The following is a 21,127-nucleotide window of genomic DNA, read 5'->3' as shown; positions in this document are numbered from 1 at the left end:
ATACATTCAAGTGAAAACTATATGGCTTTTTTTATATCACACACTGTATCAACCTCCAACCAATATAATCCTTCAAGTAGACCTCTTGTGATTATATTGGTGTCTCTGGTTGAGGCTGGTGTGATATCAAAAAACCCATTTGATATTCTCTATTTATTTATCTATGAAAATACATGAATTCCCTGTAGTTCAATGATGTCAATATAAATTCCATAAGACCAAATAAAAACAGATTGCAATAAAAATGAACCTGATCTATCCTGTTTCGTGACCAAAGTACAAAGGATCTGAAAAATTTCATTTAAAGAACTGTGACACAAAAAAGTAATAGACTAACAAGAGCTCTTTGAGACGAAGAAAGACAGACAACACGATGTCCAGAGTAAAAACGACGAACAAACATACAACAGGTCACAAGACACTACACAAGAACCTAGAGAGTATATCTCAGAAAATAACTCCTGTATCTACTTCGTTAAAAGGAACAAAACGTGTCATAAGTATAGTTTATCTGAATATATTTTTCATAGAATAATCGTTTATGTCTCGCGATTTGACACAAGGAGGAATAATACAATTATAAAGTTTAAGTAGTTGTTCAAGTTGATTTTTCCCAATAATTGAAATTCTTATGTTGCTGTTAAAAACTTATTTTTTTTATTTTCATAAATATAGAAATATCGTATATCCCATACAAATTAGCAAAATTAGAAAAGTTGCCATGTTAACAATACAAAATCAAACTGACAGAAAAGGATAGAATTTTAGATTGAAGAATAATTGCACGTTCATCTGTAAATTGTATTGAGAAAACACTTGTTATAGTCAGGGCCATAGGTATCCAAATCATAAAGTTTGTCATCTATGAAATGCAGAATAGATGAATTTCCCGGTGAGGTTAGTGTCTTCAGTGTGCTTCATTTGTAAGCCATTATGCTATATAGTATACTTTCAGGCTATGCATATCAATTTATGAGTAGAAACGTTCACTGATTTTTGTACTAGATCTTCCACACTTTTATCAATCGTTTTGTTTGACTTCTTTAGTGCCTAATAACACATTTCAGTGTTACCATTCAAAAAGGCAACTGGAACTAAACTCTCATAATCCTCAATACTTGATCTCTTTACGAATTCCTAAAAGATAATGAGAACTTATCGGCATATTACCTTAATAACAAAAAATGCTAAACAAATAAAAGACATTTAAAAGAAAATATATTCAACACAAAGAATAATTCAGTCTATTTAAAGTTCGTGTTATTGTCTTGTCCTTGTTTCTGGTCTTCCTAAAGTATTAGAATTATAAAAAATACAAACAAACGAAATTGGATAACATTACATACATTACTACGTATTTTTGTCTTGCCCACGTTAGTGTTTACATGTAGTCTTTTCCTTCGTGGTGCATTTATCCAAATTAGCTATATTCTTGAATAACTTTTACTAGATTTCATTTTATTTGGTTCCGATTTGAAGTTCCGTTCATCTTTTTTCCAGCATTGTATTATAAAAACCTGATAAAATCATCATTATTGGAATGCAAGTTATCTTGTAAAGAAAATTGCAATATATGTGTCATTTTCAACTGGTTAAAAAATGTGTGTCACGTTAAGAGATGGTACTTGTATTAAAACTAAATAATGCAGAACCTAAACGATACAGCGATATATGGAAGGGTATTAAAGCAACCATCGAAGGGGTTCGTGACTCAGGACAAGCACTGACACATGTGGCAGGGTTAAAATGTTAAGCACTAATTATTATATATACCTTCAAAAACCTTTAAACCGATAACATGCATTTGCAGAGATTGCGTTCAAAAACTGCTAGCATTCTTTGTTCATTTTCTGTTTCTTTTCTTTTTTCTTGTCTTTTAAACAACTTTCATAGATTGTTTTAAAAAATGACCATAAACCCACTTATTCATGGTATGGCATCAATATTTCTGACCTGACACTACGTACTTTTAATAATAATTGCTTTAGAATTTAATATGCAATGTTTCGGGTTCTTTCGGGAATATTCCCAGGTAAACCCTCATCAGAGGCCAACCTTTCGTATCTAACATTGTAGATGGATGTGTGTCCGTTTCATAACAGTTTTTTTCTCTAATTTACTACACGTGCATATAGGTCTACGTTGTAGCTAGTATTTTTACAGACTAAAGAAACAGACCAAGTAGATCAGCATCTTTGTTTAATTATTCATAATTATATATAATAAAAAGTCTTATTGTCTTTATTTCCCTAATCTAGTCTATCACAAATCTACACGGGATCTAATAGAGATAGTAGTTATCAGTGCTAATTTGTTGAATTCCGAGTAGACTGTCGTGTATGTTTTTTTCACCTATTTGAAAATATACAAAAATCTCCATGTTTAACAATTGAAGAGGTTTGTGTAGGTGCCGGGTCTTTGTATGAATATATAAGAAACCCTTCTGTTATCCCTAATACATGATCTTTTGAAATAAATCGGCATCACGTCTTTTTACATCTGTTTCACAGTATAATGATTATATACTAAAGCCTCCCGTGGTGGGGTATTGTGGATCGATGTCTTTGACTTAATGATTAAATATCATGTCGCTAATATTCTTATTATTTTTGAAACCAATATCTGCTTCAGATTTGAATATTTTTTGGCACTCAGATCTATCCGAATCATATACCAAAATTTTGTCATTACCTTTTAAAGATATTCAAAATATTTCTGCCAATTGTTTTCTAATTTAGTTCTATTTGAAGTTTTAGCTGACTGCATTCGTGACGATATTATGCAATATTTGACTTAATTTTCTTTAGTAATTAGCCGTCTAGATATTTTATCTATAAACAGTTTACATACAGTTTCTTTGAAGTGTATATAGGTCAGAAATATTGATACCATACCATGAATAAGTGGGTTTATGGTCATTTTATAAACTAGGAAGTTAAACTATTATACTAGCAAACAACCTTATGTCATCACTATATCATCATCCTAAACATACATGAAATATTTGCCACTGGACGTTAAGCAACCAACAATCAATAATTGATCGCTATATCATGTGAAACCTTAGAAGGTTACATGTAAACAAGTTACAAATTAATGTGATTGTCAATGCACTATGGAAGTTATACTATTATACTAGCAAACAACCTTATGTCATCACTATATCATCATCATCCTAAACATACATGAAATATCTGCCACTGGACGTTAAGCAACCACAATCAATTAGTCATCGCTATATCATGTCAAACCTTAGAAGGTAACATGGAAACTAACTACACATTAATATGATTGTCAATGAACTATGGAAGTTATACTATTATACTAGCAACAGATCGGTGGCGTTTCAATGGGCGTAGTTGCCTCCTTGAAAATATCTGATATTTCTATATTTGACCATATAAACAATAGTATAGAGCAATATCATACAAGAATAATTTTAAATGCCACAAAAGAATGAGAAATCATGGATATAATATATTTATTAGAAACAGTAAACAAATTAAACATCTATTTGAAATAGCACATTGCTTTAATTCCTTTAAAAGGTACGATAATTCTTAGAAACTATAGCAACATAAACACTTCAAAGAAACTGTATGTATACTGTCTATAGATAAAATATCTAGACGTCTAAGAAAATTCAGTCAAATGTTGCATAACATCGTCACGAATGTTACAAATTAGTATGGTTGTCAATGAACCATGGAAGATACTAGGGAGAGGACGTCACTAATGTTATTATAACTTGTGTCCAATCTTTTTTGCTACTTTTGCAAATAAAATATGTTTAAACTAAACTACTATTATATTAGCAAACAACCTTATGTCATCACTAAATCATCGTCCTAAACATACATGAAATATTTTCCACTGGACGTTGAGTAACCAACAATCAATAATTCATCACTTTATCATAATTTTGTATGCAATATGTTATTTATCCTATTTACAATTAGGTAATATTTAGGTACCAAAAATGAAATGTCATTTCGCCGGATTGTATTTTTTAAATTTGGAGAAGATTGAATGGATCTAATATCTAACGGCAATAAATTCCATGCACGAATTGAGGAAGGGAAAAATGATTTAAAAAATATGTCCAATCTATATCTCGGTACTCTATAGTGAGAACGGTTTCTAGTATTATAATAATTATTATCTGCATAATCTGAGATACAATCCATAAGATATTCTGGAACATTATTATTATGTATTTTATGAATTAAACATAATTTACGTCTATTTCTTCTAGAACTCAAAGTTTCCCATCCAAATTTTAGATAACAACATAACAATTTTCATATTGAGGAAAACACAAAACTGAGGTTGCTAAGTGACAAAATGAAGTCGGTGACCCTAAATTTTTTTTCATCATATTTTTTTCCCAAAATCATGAAATATATTCACATTAAGAAAAAATCAGTTATAGAATTGAATAGTCTGTTTGGTCTTTAATAAGCCTATCTCAAGCCAGAAACTTGTAATCCAGTGGTTGCTGTTGTCTGCCATATTGGTTTGTCGTCATTTTTTGTTGGTCACCTCTTTGAATTGCTTCACATTTTGTCATACCGGAGCACTATAGATTTCTATATATGGTTATTACCTCTTGTCCAAGGCCGTACGGTGAACTCAAATTGTTCATATCATTGTCCCGTAGACAGTTGTTTCATTGAAAGTTATACCACGTATCCTGATTTTTATATTATATTATTTAAAGGCAAAACCTTTCTACTCTAAAAGGCTCCTTACCTTCTGTCCATGAGATCACAAAATAGAAGCTAAATAAGATTGTTGCTTTGTTTAGCATTGTTTAAACTATATCTTTTGTTAAACCTATTCACCAATACTATATATAACGATGTAAAACTTGCAAAAGCTGTTACTCTTAAAACATTAAGCAAATAAATTTTAAGTTGAATTCTTAATTAAAAATAGAGTACCAAGACCACCGTGACATAGTTTTAAAAAACTCTAGTTAAACATTGGAATATGTTTGCATCGTTTGACAAAATAAGGAAACATTAACTTATCTATGTTATTAGTTAAAGATTACAACACCAAACGTAAATAAAACTTATACAGTCCAGTCAACATCGTTTGTGTTTAACAATTATCCAATAATCACGAAACATAAACCTTTTTCCACCATATCAAAGTTTTTTAGTGACATATTTCAAAATTTCATGGATTAGTTATTGAGTTGTTTCATTAATTGCGCATGACCTACAATGTAGAATTCGGTGTCATTTGGTATTTCGAAAAAAAATTAATAAGAAAAATTGGTCTAGTATTGCGATCGGATCGTGAAAGATCTGGTATGTTATCGTAAAAGCAATTAAATACAAATTTAACTTAAAAATCTGTGAAAAAAGTAGCTAATATTATTAAAATCGGAAAAAACAAATAGAAATTTATTTGTCAAAATAAATTATATTCCACAAGAATACTGTGCATATAGATAAAGAAAAAAACAACAGATTGTTTAAGAAAACACGAAACGCGAAACACAACTCTATGCGAATCATTGAAGAAAACACACATTTTGAATAGATATCAAAGGTACCAGGATTATAATTTAGAAGCTATAATGGTCACATTCAAATATATATCATAATATAGTTGAAACTAAATGTTTAGTGTGTCAGATAGTACAGTAATTCTTTGAAAAAGGTTCATAGTTTGTGTTTTTTAAAGCAACCATTGAAGCCTTGCGGTGACCTGTAATTGTTTACATCTTTGACCTTCTGTATATGAAAATTTGTTTCATAAGCAATCATACCCATCATTGTTTTCCAACATGTCATTTCACTGTGCATGTTTTTTGTTGACCTCAAAATAACGAAATCAAGGGAAGGCAAGACAATTCATCATGATTGAATTTTAAAAACAAATAATCAACTGATTTGGGAGAGGTATAGATCGTCTAAGAATTAGGAAAAGACGACATCAAAAGCATGATCAAAGATTGTATGACAAGGGTTGTGTTAATTCGCTCGTTCAAAAAAACTGTGATGTACATAATAGGAACCATTCGAACTTATCAACACCAAATTTACGGCAGTGACAAACTCAGACGATTTTACTTAATACCCCAAAATTCTAAAAACAATTAAACAAAGATTCCTCGACCAAAGCTGATGCGGTCATTGCAAACTAGGTTGTCATAAATTAAAAATCATTTAACATAGGCAACAGTAGTTAACCGCGATGTTTAAATCTCATAAATCAATTCAGAAGACGAATCAAGATAACACACAAAAACTAAAGGAATTGCATGAGCTTTAAAAGGAGCGAATCCGGTGCATCAACAGGGGAAGCGTCTACTGCTATGTTTATTTAAGTTTGTACAGGGAAATACTGCATCTACATCGCAGACGTCCTTATTGTTCTTGCTTTGAAATTGATCGCGTACAGGGTATTTGTCGGTCTCTTAGAGAGAGCTTAAACAATGATATGACTACACGTCATTTTATGGTTATTGTTGTACAATTAAAAAGTGAATACATTTATTACTAGCTTATTACTATCCATTCCATTATTGTTTCTCTCTGCCTCTTTCTATGGTGTCATACGATGTTTGACACACTGCTGCTTTGGGAGTAAAGGATTTTGATCTTTCTATCTTATATCATTAGGATTCTATCATATTTACGAATAGTCGGTAGCTGATTTTATTTTTATGAATCTCTGTTTTACAAATTCATTAGTTTAATAAACATCGCGCATTAATTGAAAATAAAATTATAATTTGTTTTCACATTTTAAACAGATAAACACAATTTGTCTATTTGTAATAAGGACTTATCAATGTAAGACTAGTAAGTAAATATGTATCCCTGTTTTACATCTTTTCTTCGGATCTCTCAGATAACGTACTTTCCTCCCTTGCTTTAATTGTCTCGAGACATTTCTCTGTTTCTTTCATAACAACTGCGAACTTCGAATCATTTTTAGAATACACGCGAATAATTTCCTCCTAAAAGTTTTCAGATGGCAGGAAAAGAGACGTCTGGAAAAAAAAATTGATCATAGGAGAAAAGAATGCTGACATATAATGCCCTTCAAACTGATTTAATTCGAGCCTCACTGACGAGTCTTATGTAGACGAAATACGCGGCTTGAGTTTTTACAGCCACTTTGTTGATGCTCCTGCTGGTGGAAGTTTCGTCACAGAGGTTATCACCAGCCCAGTAGTTAGCACTTTTGTATTGATATGAAATATCATTGACATGTTCAATTGTTTTGTAAATTTACTGTTTGTAAAATGTTAAATTGTTTGAAACACTAAAGTGGTTTTTTTTCTAAGAGGCACAAAGATGGCCTTAGCTGTATTTGGCACATCTTTCGAAATTTTCGTTTTTTTAGGCTCTTGAACTTCGTTTTTGGTTTGGCCATCCAACTGTTTTAATATGCGTGTCACTGATCAGTCTGATTTTCACGAAACGTTCGTATGCCGTACCAAATTATAAACCTGGTATAGTTGGTGAGTTTTAACCATGACATTTACAACTTAATTATACAGACAACCGAATAACAAAACCGCTATGGAATATCTGTTTCACAGATGACAACATATATATTTCCAATTGTCGTAACCATAATTCCGTCGTCTAGTCCACGAATGTAACCTTCCGAGTTAGACCGGGTTTGATCTTACATGAGCTACACGACAGTCTTCAGTTTTTTATGTTGTGTTTTGTATACTGTTATTTGTCTTTTAATCGTCTTTCCTTTTTTGCTATGATATTGTAAGTTTGTTTTCGACTTATGAGTTTGAATATCTCTTTGGTATCTTTCGCCTCTCTTCTGTGGATATTTATTAATCACAAATAATTCAAAATTCAAAACAACTGAATGATAATGAAAAAAATAGATGATTTTAATTCTGCTTGCTTTGCGACAAAAACAAATATTACCAACTTATTCACATAGACGTCAATGAAGGATAGATGATTGAGAATTAAATTTTGAATGTCATATTCAGTGCAGGGAATTATACATAATTACTTTAAAGCAATGAACAAGGACATAAACAAAAAAAAAATCAAGCATAGACAATCTGTAAATGAGTAGTTTATCAAAAAACAAAAATTATGTAATAAACAATACCTTTTTCGACGGTTTTCCTGTAAAACATTCTATATCTTTGTCTTTTTTATAAAAGTATACTGAGGTGATTGGATTGTTATCTTCTCTCCCGTATGAAAAAGTGATTTTCTGTTCAAAACAAATAGATAAATAAATAAAAAAAAACAATTATTTTAATAATAATACTGTGAATTCCCAATTACTTTTAGTTTACCAATTTCGTGGATTTCGTGGGTACGGGGGAACAATAAATTCAAATATTCAACGAATTACACATTTTCTTTATGAATATATGCAGAATTTATCAAAATCACGAAATCAAATATCCACAAAAGGGCCAGCTTTTCTCAATCCACGAAAATTGGTACCAACGAAAATAAATGAATCCACAGTAACAATAATAATATTGATAATAAAAGTACTCTTTTCGTATTGTAATAGATTGTGGACTAGATCTTGTTTTTGTTAATGTAAGCTATATCAAAATAATGATGTGCTAGAATATGTGCTGCTTGAATTTGACTGCGTGAATGATTTGGCTACTTCGTTCAATTCAACGGTGCTCCCCATACCATTGGAATATATTCTTAGTAAACATGTCAAGAAAGGGATTACCAACCTAACCATCAATATACCAACTTCACCTGTATATGGCATATACATTTTCCAACTCGTTCGGTACTCAAGAGCTTTCAGCTGCTACTTAGACTTTATAAAACGTCACCAGTGTCTGAGCAGAAAGTTGATGAACCAGGGTTATGTCAAAGAACATCTCGTCCTTTTTCTAAAAAAAAAAATCATCGGAAGATACCAAAATCCTGTTGATAAATATTCCGTATCAACCTCACAAATAATACATGATGGTCTTGAATTATAGATTTTAGGTACTGTCGTTGTTTATTATCTTATTACGTGTTATAGTGTTCGTTTTATTTGTCTTTGTATATTTTTAACCTTTACTGATCAGTCTATTTGTCTTTTTGGCGTGGCTCGATATTTATACATCCCGCAATTGTGCTATGGTCATTTTTTTGTATTCTTGTCTTTTATTTTGCCAATGTGCTTTGTCTATAGAGTGTCTACGTGCCATTTTTTTTTCTTTGTTGACATAGTTACTGGTTTTTATAGTGATAAAGATTATAACACAATGTTGACTGCTGTGACCCAATTTTTGATATTTGTAGCTATTATGTCTCTAGTTTTGCTCACACATTGTTGTCAATATGATGGAATTTTATGCGACTGTCATACAAGTGAGAGGTTTAGCTAGAAATAAAACCAGGTTTAATCCACCATTTCTACATAAGGCAATGTATGTACCAAGTCAGGAACATGACAGTTGTTTTCCATTCGTTTGATGTGTTTGAGCTTTTGATTTTGCCATTTGTTAAAGGACTTTCCGTTTTGAATTTTCCTTGAAGTTTGTTTTTTTTTTTTGTTATTTTACTTTTTACACCTCAATCAATGTTGTTTGTTCATTGAGTTGTTTTGTGTATTTACAAATTTGCAATACCTGCGAGTGTTGAGTTTATCATATCATTATAAAAGTAAGGAGATGTGGTATGATTCCCAATGAGACAATTATCCACCAAAGTTCAAATGAAGTGGATGTAAGATATTATAGGCAACCGTACGGCCTTCAACAATGAGAAAAACAAATACCGTATAGTCGGTTATAAAAGGCCCCGGCATGAAAAATATGAAACAATTCAATTTAGAAAACTAACGGCCTAATTTATAACATTGCAATTTACGAAAAACAAATACGACAGACATGAACCAACGACAACCACTGAACTACAGGCTCCTATATTGGAACAGGCACATAAAGAATGTGGCGGAGTTAAACATTTGTGAGCGCTCAACCCTTCCCCTAACCTGGGACAGTGGTGTAACAACACAACATAAGAACAAACTATAAAATCAGTTGAAAAAGTCTTAACTCATAAAATCGATACAAAGAAAAACATAAAAAAAAAAAACAAACAGGACGTGGCAGGGTATATATCCATCCCTCATCCCTAACAACAAAAAAGACACTAAGTACAGATCTGAGAGTACTCGCAGTTACTGACAGCTAGTTCAAAACCAATAAAATCATGTATCTAAGACTAAAATATCAATCAGTACACATCCAACATCCAATGGATCTAGTGTAAAGACGTCATTAACAGTCAGAGAAAAACATGACCTTGTGCAATGCCAAAATATAGGTATCGACAGATTGTGGTACCGTGAAAGTATATAGGTGTAATATTTAGTATGGGTTTAATCTAAAATCATTTCATGTCTTTAGAAATCCTAGTAGCCACGCGCTTATCTTTTTTCGCGTATCTAAAACTGTTCGTTTGATAATTTTTAAAAATACAACTTCACTAAGTCAGTGCCACTACTGGTAGACTATACGACCAGGTGCATGTGTATCATTGGTACTTGGTACTAGCAAAATGTCAATGATACATTTAGATTGTAAATATAGTTTATATATTATTGAATTGTATAACGGCTAAAGTCGATGAAACACGCGTTGTCTCAACGAAATCAATTAAATAATTCTTTGATTGCTACTTCTTAAGGCCAAAGTGAAATTTGTCTCTTAAGCTGTTATCTTCAAACCTTTTACAAACTGTTGGTTTCGAGTGTAACAAAAATACGTGTTATGAGCATAAAAACAGGTAATTTACCTCATTTTTAACCACTGTGTTGATATCAGTTAAAATACATAAAGACTTCGTGCTAAGCATAATTTAGATGTTGTATTGGGAAAACAGTAGTATTACATTTTCCTGGCTTTAGGTTGGCCTTTCGTGTACTTAAGGCAGGTATTATTCAACTTAGGAGCGCTGTGATTAGATTAAACGGTACAATATATTTTTTTATTTATTTATGAATACCTGCAGTGTGTATATTTACAGTATAAATTTTAACACATTGAAATATTTTCCTGATAATTGTTCGAAAAGGCTTCCAAATTTTCATAAATTTGATGTAAAATGATGGTGGGCATGGATACCATACCTACGCTCCGTTCGAAGATGGCCATGCTACCATTTGACTTCAATTTTCATAACAGAATAATAAAGTACAAATATCATACAAAGCTGTTTTGTCCAGGTTTTTATTATAAACAATGATGAATTTAGAAAATGTTAGTATTGTCGCCAAGGAACCAATTTGATTTTAAATGTTTTAAAATGTTTCTTAATGTAATATAACATAATCAATAGGATTAACACTTTTAATGGATATCATGCTGATGAACAAATCAAATTACAATTATAAATAAATACTCAATCAATTAATGGTTGAAATAATAATTTAAAACAATAAAAATAATAGTTTATCAATTATAAGAAAGCAACATATCACAGTCTATTTAGAGGTCTTCTTTAAGGTATGTAAAATAAGTAAAATATCACAATACACTGATAACAAATACATAATACATTAAAAAGATGAAGTATAAAACAAAACTCATCAAAGATACCAGGCTTATAATTTTGTACGCCGGACGTTCGGTTCGTCTACAAAAGACTCCAAAAGTGACGCTAGAATAAAAAAAGTTAAAAGGCCAAATAATGTATGAAGTTGAAGAGCATAGTGGTATATTTGACACCAATCGCATGATTTAAAATTATGAAATGAAAAGTTAAATAACAAAAATTCAAAAATCCAAGGAAAATTAAAAACGGAAAGTCCCATAAAAAATGGCAAAATCAAAAGTTCAAACACACCAAACGAACAGAAAACAGCTGTCATATTCCTGACTTGGTACAGGCATTTCCTTACGTAGAAAATGATGGATTTCTTAAATATTTTGACTAATTACGTCATTTCTTGGTCTCTTCAAAGTGGCGCTTTGATATCGCTAACATCAATTTTGTAGTTTGGCTTCTTTTATTCTATGATGAACAATTTTGTCGTCACTTGATATGTAAAAATATTAAAACAGAGGGATATATCATAATGTATTAAAATGAACCTTTTCATGATTAAATTAGATTACAACTATGACTCAATGTACTTCAGTAAATAAGAATCACAATTATGTTTAGCTTATCACAATCTTGGTAATGACATAAATTCATAAACAACGTGAATCAAAAATACATTTAAAACACAGATAGATTAGGAAATTCATGTATTAAAAAAATTCGATTAATATTTAAGCTTTTATAAGTAAATGAATTGAGTATAATAATTAAAAGAAGAAAAACAATACTTCAAGTTCAACTAATCCTTAACATTATGAACAACTGTAAGTTAATCTTTGCGTAGCTTTTTGGTTGACTTTTTAGAGGGACCAGATTTGCCTTTTGCACTCAACTTGTGTTTAGTACCCATTTCGGATGCCGCACTTCCTTGATTTTTCACCGAATCCAACCCGACCTTTTTTAAACATTTAGTTGTTTCTTTCGTCAAAACATTGATGTTGTCATAATTCTTTGAATAAACACGTAGAACTTCCTCTTGGAATGTTTCTGGCAAAAATAATGAGGTCTGGAAAAAATATGTTATAATGGTAACATTTTCTTATTTATATCATGACAAAAAGATATTATAGTTATAAAAAGGGATAATTGGAGCAAAATGTGGCATCCTGTATAATTTCTACTGGATAACTATTTCATAAAACAGAAAAAAAAAGAACGAATAATGGTATTAATATTTAAAATGAGATTTTTATTAGTTTTATCCGAACTCCATAGCGTCGCAAATTGCGTAATACTAAAATAAATTGTAATTTTTGGAATTTATAGTACGTTTAAACATTTACCTTTTTTGACTTGGTTTTTGGAAAACAGTCCGTATCAGTATCTTTCGTATAAAAATATACTGAGGTAATCGGATTGTCTGGCCCTTTTCCATATGAATAAGATACTTTCTGTGAATGAAAATATAAATACAATATTCAGGAACCTTGCAGCATTTCTGTCGTGGAAACGATCCGTTTTTTTATTTATTCAATTTTTTTTTTCTTTTTCAACAGTGCATTCATTTATTTTATCTATCGTATATAAATTGGTCAAACCATACAGTTTATTCGGTGTGAAAAAACACTTTTTATTACACATGTTACATGTAACAATATCATACAAATACATATGACATCTTAGAATGAATAGGTATTCCCTTTAATTACTGACTAATTCCATAAAAAAATTAAGCTAAACCGTGCCGCTTACAATAAACGTTAACTTTGTAGGATAAGCCGACGTTTAGAGCAGGGCAAATATTTTTTTTTTTCAAATTTCAAATTTATTAGTTTATCAGGGTACCGTCAGAACGGTAACCATTCCTTCTGAACTTGTGATTTAAAATACGGATATTGTTTAATGAAATAAACAGTTACAATAAAATAATGTTGACAAAAATACCGAACTCTAAGGTAAATTAAAAAAACAGGGAGTCCATGACAAAACCGTTAGACTATATATATTCATTTCCCATGACTGTGTGAGATAGGAAGATTCGTTCACGCAACAAAATTCATACTTTTCGAGGGCATCGCTCGAGGGAAATATGCCTTTTCGAGGGTGACCAAATCTTCGTATCGCCTTAAGCATAGGGAAATGAATGTTTCATTCCACTGCCTATATTTGTTTTACTTTCTGAACATAAAATATTAATGTACATACACTGTTTCTTATCCGCTTGCTTTTATAACTAAACACATCATTTATTTTGGGATTTATTTTGAAGGGGAATGGGCCATGGCGTGTTTGCCTCGCAACTGGGTACTTTGTAGAATTTTAACTGACATCACGTTTCTCTGTAGTTATATCGTTGAACATTTGAGGATGCTTTTTAAAAAAACAAGAAGATTTTAGTGCACAAAAATAATCAAGGCGTTAATTCTATAGTTACTAAAACGCAATGTCCCGTACAGATATTTCTCTTGTTAGAAAGCTTTTATTGACATGCTTGGAATGTAACACATTCCTTAGAGCCGAGGATATCAAAGGTCATTTGAATTCTCTAGCTGTTTTCCTGTCTCACTGTTATTTTCAGAAGTTACGGAAACTATAGCCCACCGCAGATGCAAGCCCGTATGTGATTCCGACCCACCTCTGGAAAGTTTAAAAGACAAAGCAGACCTTTTTCATAAATGGTATATGGCCTCGAACTTCTAGAAAACAGCAGTGGAATCCCTATCTCTGTTTATTTTGATTTATGGTCGTTTCATATACGACGAAATCGCTCAATTTATAGCATATCGGTCATACAAAGGGTTGTCCGGGTCAACGGTAACTACTTACATTTCCAGGTTGGTCCACGAACATAAGAATTATAATATAACACACATCACGAAATCTTTCATTATTTGAAAAATGACGGAAGACTACGTAGTAAAAATCCACAAGAATAAGGTGTTTGAACACAGATATCATTTAACATGTCTAATTTTCATTTACGCCGGGTAAACAATTCTCATTATGAAACTTTAATGTTATATTCTACTTTTTCTCTTTCGTATTTAGTGATGTTACGGGTAACGAAGGTTGCTTTAAACAGTCGTACTGACGTATGCGGACATGCTTTGAGTTATGAAGATGTGACCCTTTCTTGAAGAAATGATCAAATCGAATTGCATGTCAAAATATGCAATTCTAAAATTGATCAAAAGCACTATGCTGTTACCCTGATCATTTAGTGGCAATCTGACACGGGCATTTGTCCAATTCATTTATTACGATGTTGTATACATATAAAAATAAGAAGACGTGGTTTGATTGCCAATGAGACAACTCTCCACAAGAGACCAAATGACACAGAAATTAACAACTATAGTTCACCGTGGGCCTCCAACAATGAGCAAACCCCATACCGCAAAGTCAGCTATAAAAGGCCCCGAAATAACAAATGTAAAACAATTCAAACGAGAAAAATAACGGCCTAATTTATGTACAAAAAAATGAACGAAAAACAAATATGTTACAAAGCAACAAACGGCAACCACTGAATTATAGGCTCCAGAATTGGGACAGGCACATATAGAATGTGGCGGGATTAAACTAGATTGTTGGCGCCAAACCCTCCCCCTAACCTGGGACAGTGGTGTAACGGCACAACACAAGAACAAACTATGCAAAACATTAAACATTAAACACATATGAGAAACAGCAAAAAACGACAACCACTCAATTACAGGCTCCTGACTTGGGACAGGCACATATAGAATGTGGCTGAGTTAAACTAGTTAGATGGCGTCGAACCTTCTCCCTAACTTGGGACAGTGGTGCAACAGCACAAAACAAGAACACACTATACAAGACAATAAACGAAAACAAACTATGATAAAGAGCAGCAAACAACAACCACTCAATTACAGGCTCCTGACATAGGACAGGCACATATAGAATGTGGCGGGGTTTAACTAGTTTGAATGCGCCATCCCTCCCCATAACCTGGGACAGTGGTGTTACAGTACAACATAAGAACAAACTATAAAAATCAGTTGAAAAAGGCTTAACTCATCAGATGGATACAAATAGAAAAACATCTAACAAAAACACAGAGTGGACGTGACAGGGTACTTATATACATCCCCACAACAAAAAGAGAGTACTCGGAGTTACTGACAGCTAGTTCAAAGACAATAACAACTAATAAAAAAATTAGGATGTGCTATCCCGTTTGAAATAAGTTTTCTACAGGTACAACCAAACTTCAAAACCAAATCTTTATATCAATGGGAGAACTTAGTTAAGGTTTTCAGTAATTTGTTGTAACGAAATCTCTGACTTAATAGTTTACCAGTAATACATAGATATGTTTGCTTCTCAGGCGTCAATGGGTCCCAAAAATTATTTATACATTTTGTACCAAGTCAGGAAAATGGCCATTGCTATATTATAGTTCGTTTCTGTGTGTGTTACATTTTAATGTTGTGTTTTTGTTGTGTCGTTGTTCTCCTCTTATATTTGATGCGTTTCCCTCAGTTTTAGTTTGTAACCCGGATTTATTTTTATCTATATCGATTTATGAGTTTCGAACAGCGGTATACTACTGTTGCCTTTATTTGATAGCTTGGTCTCAGCAAAATTTCAATTGGGTTTCCTCCTTTTAAACTTTTAGGGCTTTTGTGATATAACGTTCTACATTGGCGTCGGAGGTCTTTTGTTTTAATTTTAAGATATATCCATAATTAAGTCCTTTTCTTTCAAAAACTTACGAATACACTACTTTCGTTTTATATTATAAACCATGTTACCTTATTTTGGGTTCAAAAGTTTTAATTCATCGTATCATCCGTCGTAGCCGTTAAAATTACCAAACACCCGTATCGTGTTAAAATTAAATGAGAAGATATTGGCATGACGCAAAAGATTGAAAAGCTTTTGATCGAGATCAAAAATGCGTAATCTGTGATATAAACAACAATTTCATGATAAACGGACACATGATGGGGTTGTTGTCTCTTTGATAAATTCCCCGATTCCATTCTCAATTTTTTAATGTAATATTCGTCATCCAAATATCGAACGATCAAAAGCTTTTCACTCTTTTGCATCATGCCAATATCTTCTCATTAAAATTCCAATTCACACGATGCGAATGTTAGGAAGGGGGATCATAAAACATTAAGCTCAAGATTGTGCCAATTTAGAACCGGCCACTCATGTTAGATATAAGATGTTCCCAACAAAACTTTCTGCGGTAACGCAGTAAGGTAAAAACCTAACATTGGACGAAATACGCCCTTTCCCCGAAGTTTATGTATTTGATATTAACTTTCAAGTTGTTTAATACATGGAAGGGGTCTTTCCCATAAGTGTATATAGACCCACTTAAATGACCGGATCTTGGGCAAGATTAAGGGGTTACTATCCTTTCCTGTATTTAACGTCGGATCACATAAGGTTTTTACTTAACTGCGTTACCGCAGGAAGTTTTGTTGGGAACATCTCATATCAACCATGAGTGGCCGGTTCTGAATTTGCACCATCTCGAGCTTAAATGTTTTATGATCCCCCTACCTAACACTCGCATCTTGTGAATTGGAATTTTAATGAAATGATATTGGCATGACGCAAAAGAGGGAAAAACTTTTGATCGAGATCGAAAATGCGTAAACTGTGATATTAACAATAATTTCATGATAAACGGACACATGTTGGGGTTGTTGTTGCTTCGACACATTCCCCGTTTCCATTCTCAATTTTATACCGTAATATTCGTCATCCAAATATCGATGGGATACAATATATATTTAAGCAACATTCAAGGCATAATAGAAACATTCCGATCATCTGACGAAATACGCCCTTTCCCCGAACCCGAAGTTTAAGTATTTGATATTAACTTTCAAGTTATATATACATGGAAGGGGGGTTTTCTCATAAGTGTATATAAACCCACTTAAATGACCGGATCTGGTGCAAGATTAAGGGGTTACGATCCTTTCCTGTATTTAACGTCGGATCACATTAGGTTTTTACTTTACTGCTTTACCGCAGGAAGTTGTTGGGAACATCTCATGTCTACCATGAGTGGCCGGTTCTGAATTGGCACCATCTCGAGGTTAAATGTTTTATGATCCCCCTGAACAAATTAACCATGGAGTGCTGCGAATTTGAGTCGACTTATTTGGAGATCGTGGCCCTCTAAAACGTATAACAAATTTACTGAACTCAAGGGTAAATTAAAAAAAGGGGCAAGTCCATACAAACTGACAAAATCAAAAGTTTGACTTTAAAAAAGATTGATAAAATCAGCAACATTTCAAACAAGAAAATCAACGACATGCTGAAAAATAAAAAAAAAAAAAAAAAACCAAAAAAACGAGTATAAGAGATAGCAAAATAAAACCCCGGCATATACCGAAAAACATTTTAATTAAAGCTCAACCAGCCCCCTTATCTATGAAAATTTTATGACAGCAGAAAGAGAGGCGAAAGATACCAAAGGGACATTCAAACTCATAAGTCGAAAATAAACTGACAACGCCATGGCTTAAAAAGAAAAAGACCAACAGACAAACAATAGTACACAAAACACAACATAGAAAACTAAAGACTGAGCAACACGAACCCCACCAAAAACTGGGGGTGATCTCAGGTGCTCTGGAAGGATAAGCAGACCCTGCTCCACATGTGGCACCCGTCGTGTTGCTCATGTTAGTACAACCCCGGTAATAAGTCTAAATCGGAAGGTTATATTCGGGAAAAGGGGGACGGGATTGTAGTTATGACATTAGATACATATTCTCTATCATCTGTGTAACGGATATTCCATAACGGTCAACCAACTCGTGATGGCGTCCGTAAAACTTACGAAGGGATGACTTCAACTTCAACACTTGGAACTCTTGGTTTAATAGCTTCCTTGTGAGCAGGAATCCCTCTATCAAGGAAATCATGATAGGAAATACAAGCCCTGGAATATCGTATTTCACTGGGAGATATATACTCCGTATGCAGGCGCTGCTGGAATGTTGCTACATAGAAATGGAAGTTCACAATTGGGAAGCTGAAATCATCTCTTTTGTCGTAAAGTTTTGTTTTCAAGGGACCCTCATGGTCAATTTCTAAATGTATGTCAAGATATGAAGCAGACTTAACTGTATCTGTTGTATCCTTTATCTCAAGTTCGATGGGATAGATGCGTTCAACATAGTCACCAAATTTTGAACATAAGAAGATAAGAACAAACTCATATATTCGGATGGATTGGCCTTGACTCATCATATCAAAAAGAAGCACAAAAGCAACTAACAAAAAGACAACTGACATAAAGTACCGATTCAAGAGTATAAGCAACAAAACAATAGCTAGGCCTTCTTTAGCAAACGAACTATCATTTCTTACTTGCACTGCAAAATCATCTTCGGTGAGTCCTGTTTGTAGCAAAAGCTGTTTCATTCTATCCTCTTCTGCTTTAATTTTCTGAAACATAGAATTGAATTTATATTGTGTATCAAAATCACAATACACACAACGTATAATCTTTTCTTTATTTCGTGCTTTGTCCACTTTTGATATTTTACGCTAAGATTATTTTTTTTCAATTTGTTTTAATTAACTACCGGTTTAACCTACATGATTGCAGTAATATTAATATGTTCAACATCTTACCTATATTGCAGGAGAAAATTTTGTATCTTTTTATTGCAGATATGTTATGCCATTATTTGCTTTTTACCTTTTGTGTATTTATTTCGTCTTTTTGTATTTGAAACTGGTACTATCCTGTTTGAATAGTTTTCACTCGTCATTTTTGGGGCCCTTTATAGGTTGCTGTTCTTTGTGAGCCAAGGCTCCGTATTCAAGGCCGTACTTTGACCTATAATGGTTTACTTTAACAAATTGTGACTCTGATGGAGAGTTGTCTCATTGGCACTCATACTACATCTTCTTATATCTATATATTATACAATTATTTCTCAGATATGGTAGTGGGGGTTTTAATTGTGTTGCACACTTCTCAACTGACTTTTAGGTATTGTTAATGTATGAGCGTTAAAGCATATGTACAGGTTTTAAACTTAGAACGAATGATTATATTTGAGATAGATGTAGACCTATCTTGACAGAATTTGATATTCTATTAAAATGGTGTAGTTCGTTCATTAGTATACAATTAGAAATATGTTTGTTTTATCTGGTTCTACTTATTTTTTATATACGTGACTTATTTTATAGCGTTTACTTATCAATGTAATGTACAATCTCACACAAATAATTTTCGAAATTTTGTTTCGTTAATAAAAAAAGTTGTCTATTGTGTAAAACGCTAAAAGCTTATCATTAAGGTAAGTCATAAAAAGAGTAATTAAGTAAATGAATTAGACGTGACAGAAAAAGGTCAGATATTTATTCATAATTCTATACAGAAAAAATGAAAACAACACTAGCTCAAAAGGTTGGTTTCTTATACATCCTTAGCTTTCAAATATTCGGTATTGAACGTTCCTGATGGAGGTTAATCCAGAAAAAGCGCTTCGGACGCATGAAATTTATAAAGCGTTGTTTTCATTTTTTCAAACAACATATTAATTAAAACATGAATGGAGATCATCATGGTTAATGGCCTTTCTTTTGTATTTGAGTCAATGGTGTTGCTGATGACTTTGAATAGATATTGTGGGCAGTGACTGATCTCGCTATGTTTAAGATAGATTGTAAAATACATATGTTATATAAAGATCTCATAGACAACTTTTTTATGTATTGACCGAAAACTGGAAAACATTGTCAGATTTCGTATAATGAAAAGAAATGTGATATGCATTCATCTACCACATACCAAATGTGATAAAATACATTTGGTTGATTTCCAATAATGGTTTTGTGATAGTATGGATTAAAGAAGATGATAGTAATATGTCAATAAAAAACGCAACAAAAAAATAAGACTAAACAAAATGCCGTTGATTAATGTTTGTCGTAAATTGTTTTGTTATAAATTAGGCCGTTAGTTTTCTCAATCGAATTGTTTCACACTTTTCATATCGGCGCCTTTTATAACCGACTATACGGTATGGGGTTTTCTCATTGTTGAAGGCCGAACAATTGCCTATAGTTGCTTAAAACCACTTCAATTGAACTTTGATTGATAGTTGTCTAATTGGCGATCATACCAGATCTCCTTATTTTTATATCTATGGGGAACATTGTTTCCACCACTTAACAGATGTTCATACAAAAATGTCGTTTTCAATCGTTCCATATCTAAACAAGAAGAGTTTTCAAATTATTTTGAAACAACCAAGACCTGCCATCGACACTCAAACACATCAAAGATAAAGCGGAAGATACCAATGTATAATCAAATTTTAAAAAGTAGACGACACAATCACAATATGGCAAAAAAAGGAAAAACGCTAATAAGACAAATAACAGTCTACGAACCGCCACATAGAAAACTATAGACTGAGCAACACGAATCCCACCAAAAACATTCGATTCCAGGTGCTTCGGCAAGGTATTTATCGTATTGCTAATGACATGTTCAAATAAATATATGACGTAATCGACAACCGAAGGGTTTTCTCACTTAAGTAAAGCATATACATATTGGGCGGAGTTTAACT

General features: G+C 32.5%; 1 protein-coding gene across 5 annotated transcripts in view; it reads right to left on the bottom strand.

Annotated features, from left to right (window-relative positions):
* Positions 1–6,661: 6,661 nt before the first annotated feature.
* The window catches only part of LOC127700815 (deoxynucleoside triphosphate triphosphohydrolase SAMHD1-like), a 39,570-nt gene continuing 25,104 nt past the window's right edge, over positions 6,662–21,127 (bottom strand). The window contains exons 12-14 of one of the 5 annotated variants that reach the window (XM_052204493.1): positions 18,903–18,980; positions 8,113–8,220; positions 6,662–7,012 (exon numbers count right to left, since the gene is read on the bottom strand). In XM_052204493.1, coding sequence (XP_052060453.1) covers positions 6,980–7,012; positions 8,113–8,220; positions 18,903–18,980 — 219 coding nt within the window. In that variant the 3' untranslated portion in view covers positions 6,662–6,979. Of the gene's footprint in view, positions 7,013–8,112; positions 8,221–11,315; positions 12,592–12,868; positions 12,977–18,902; positions 18,981–21,127 lie in introns of those variants that run through there. The other 4 variants (XM_052204491.1, XR_007981727.1, XM_052204494.1 and 1 more) reach the window with 4 other exon arrangements.

This window comes from Mytilus californianus, unplaced genomic scaffold (genome assembly GCF_021869535.1).
Source record: "Mytilus californianus isolate M0D057914Y unplaced genomic scaffold, xbMytCali1.0.p SCAF_5, whole genome shotgun sequence".
NCBI lineage: Eukaryota > Metazoa > Mollusca > Bivalvia > Mytilida > Mytilidae > Mytilus > Mytilus californianus.
This window is presented reverse-complemented; position numbering and strand designations above follow the sequence as displayed.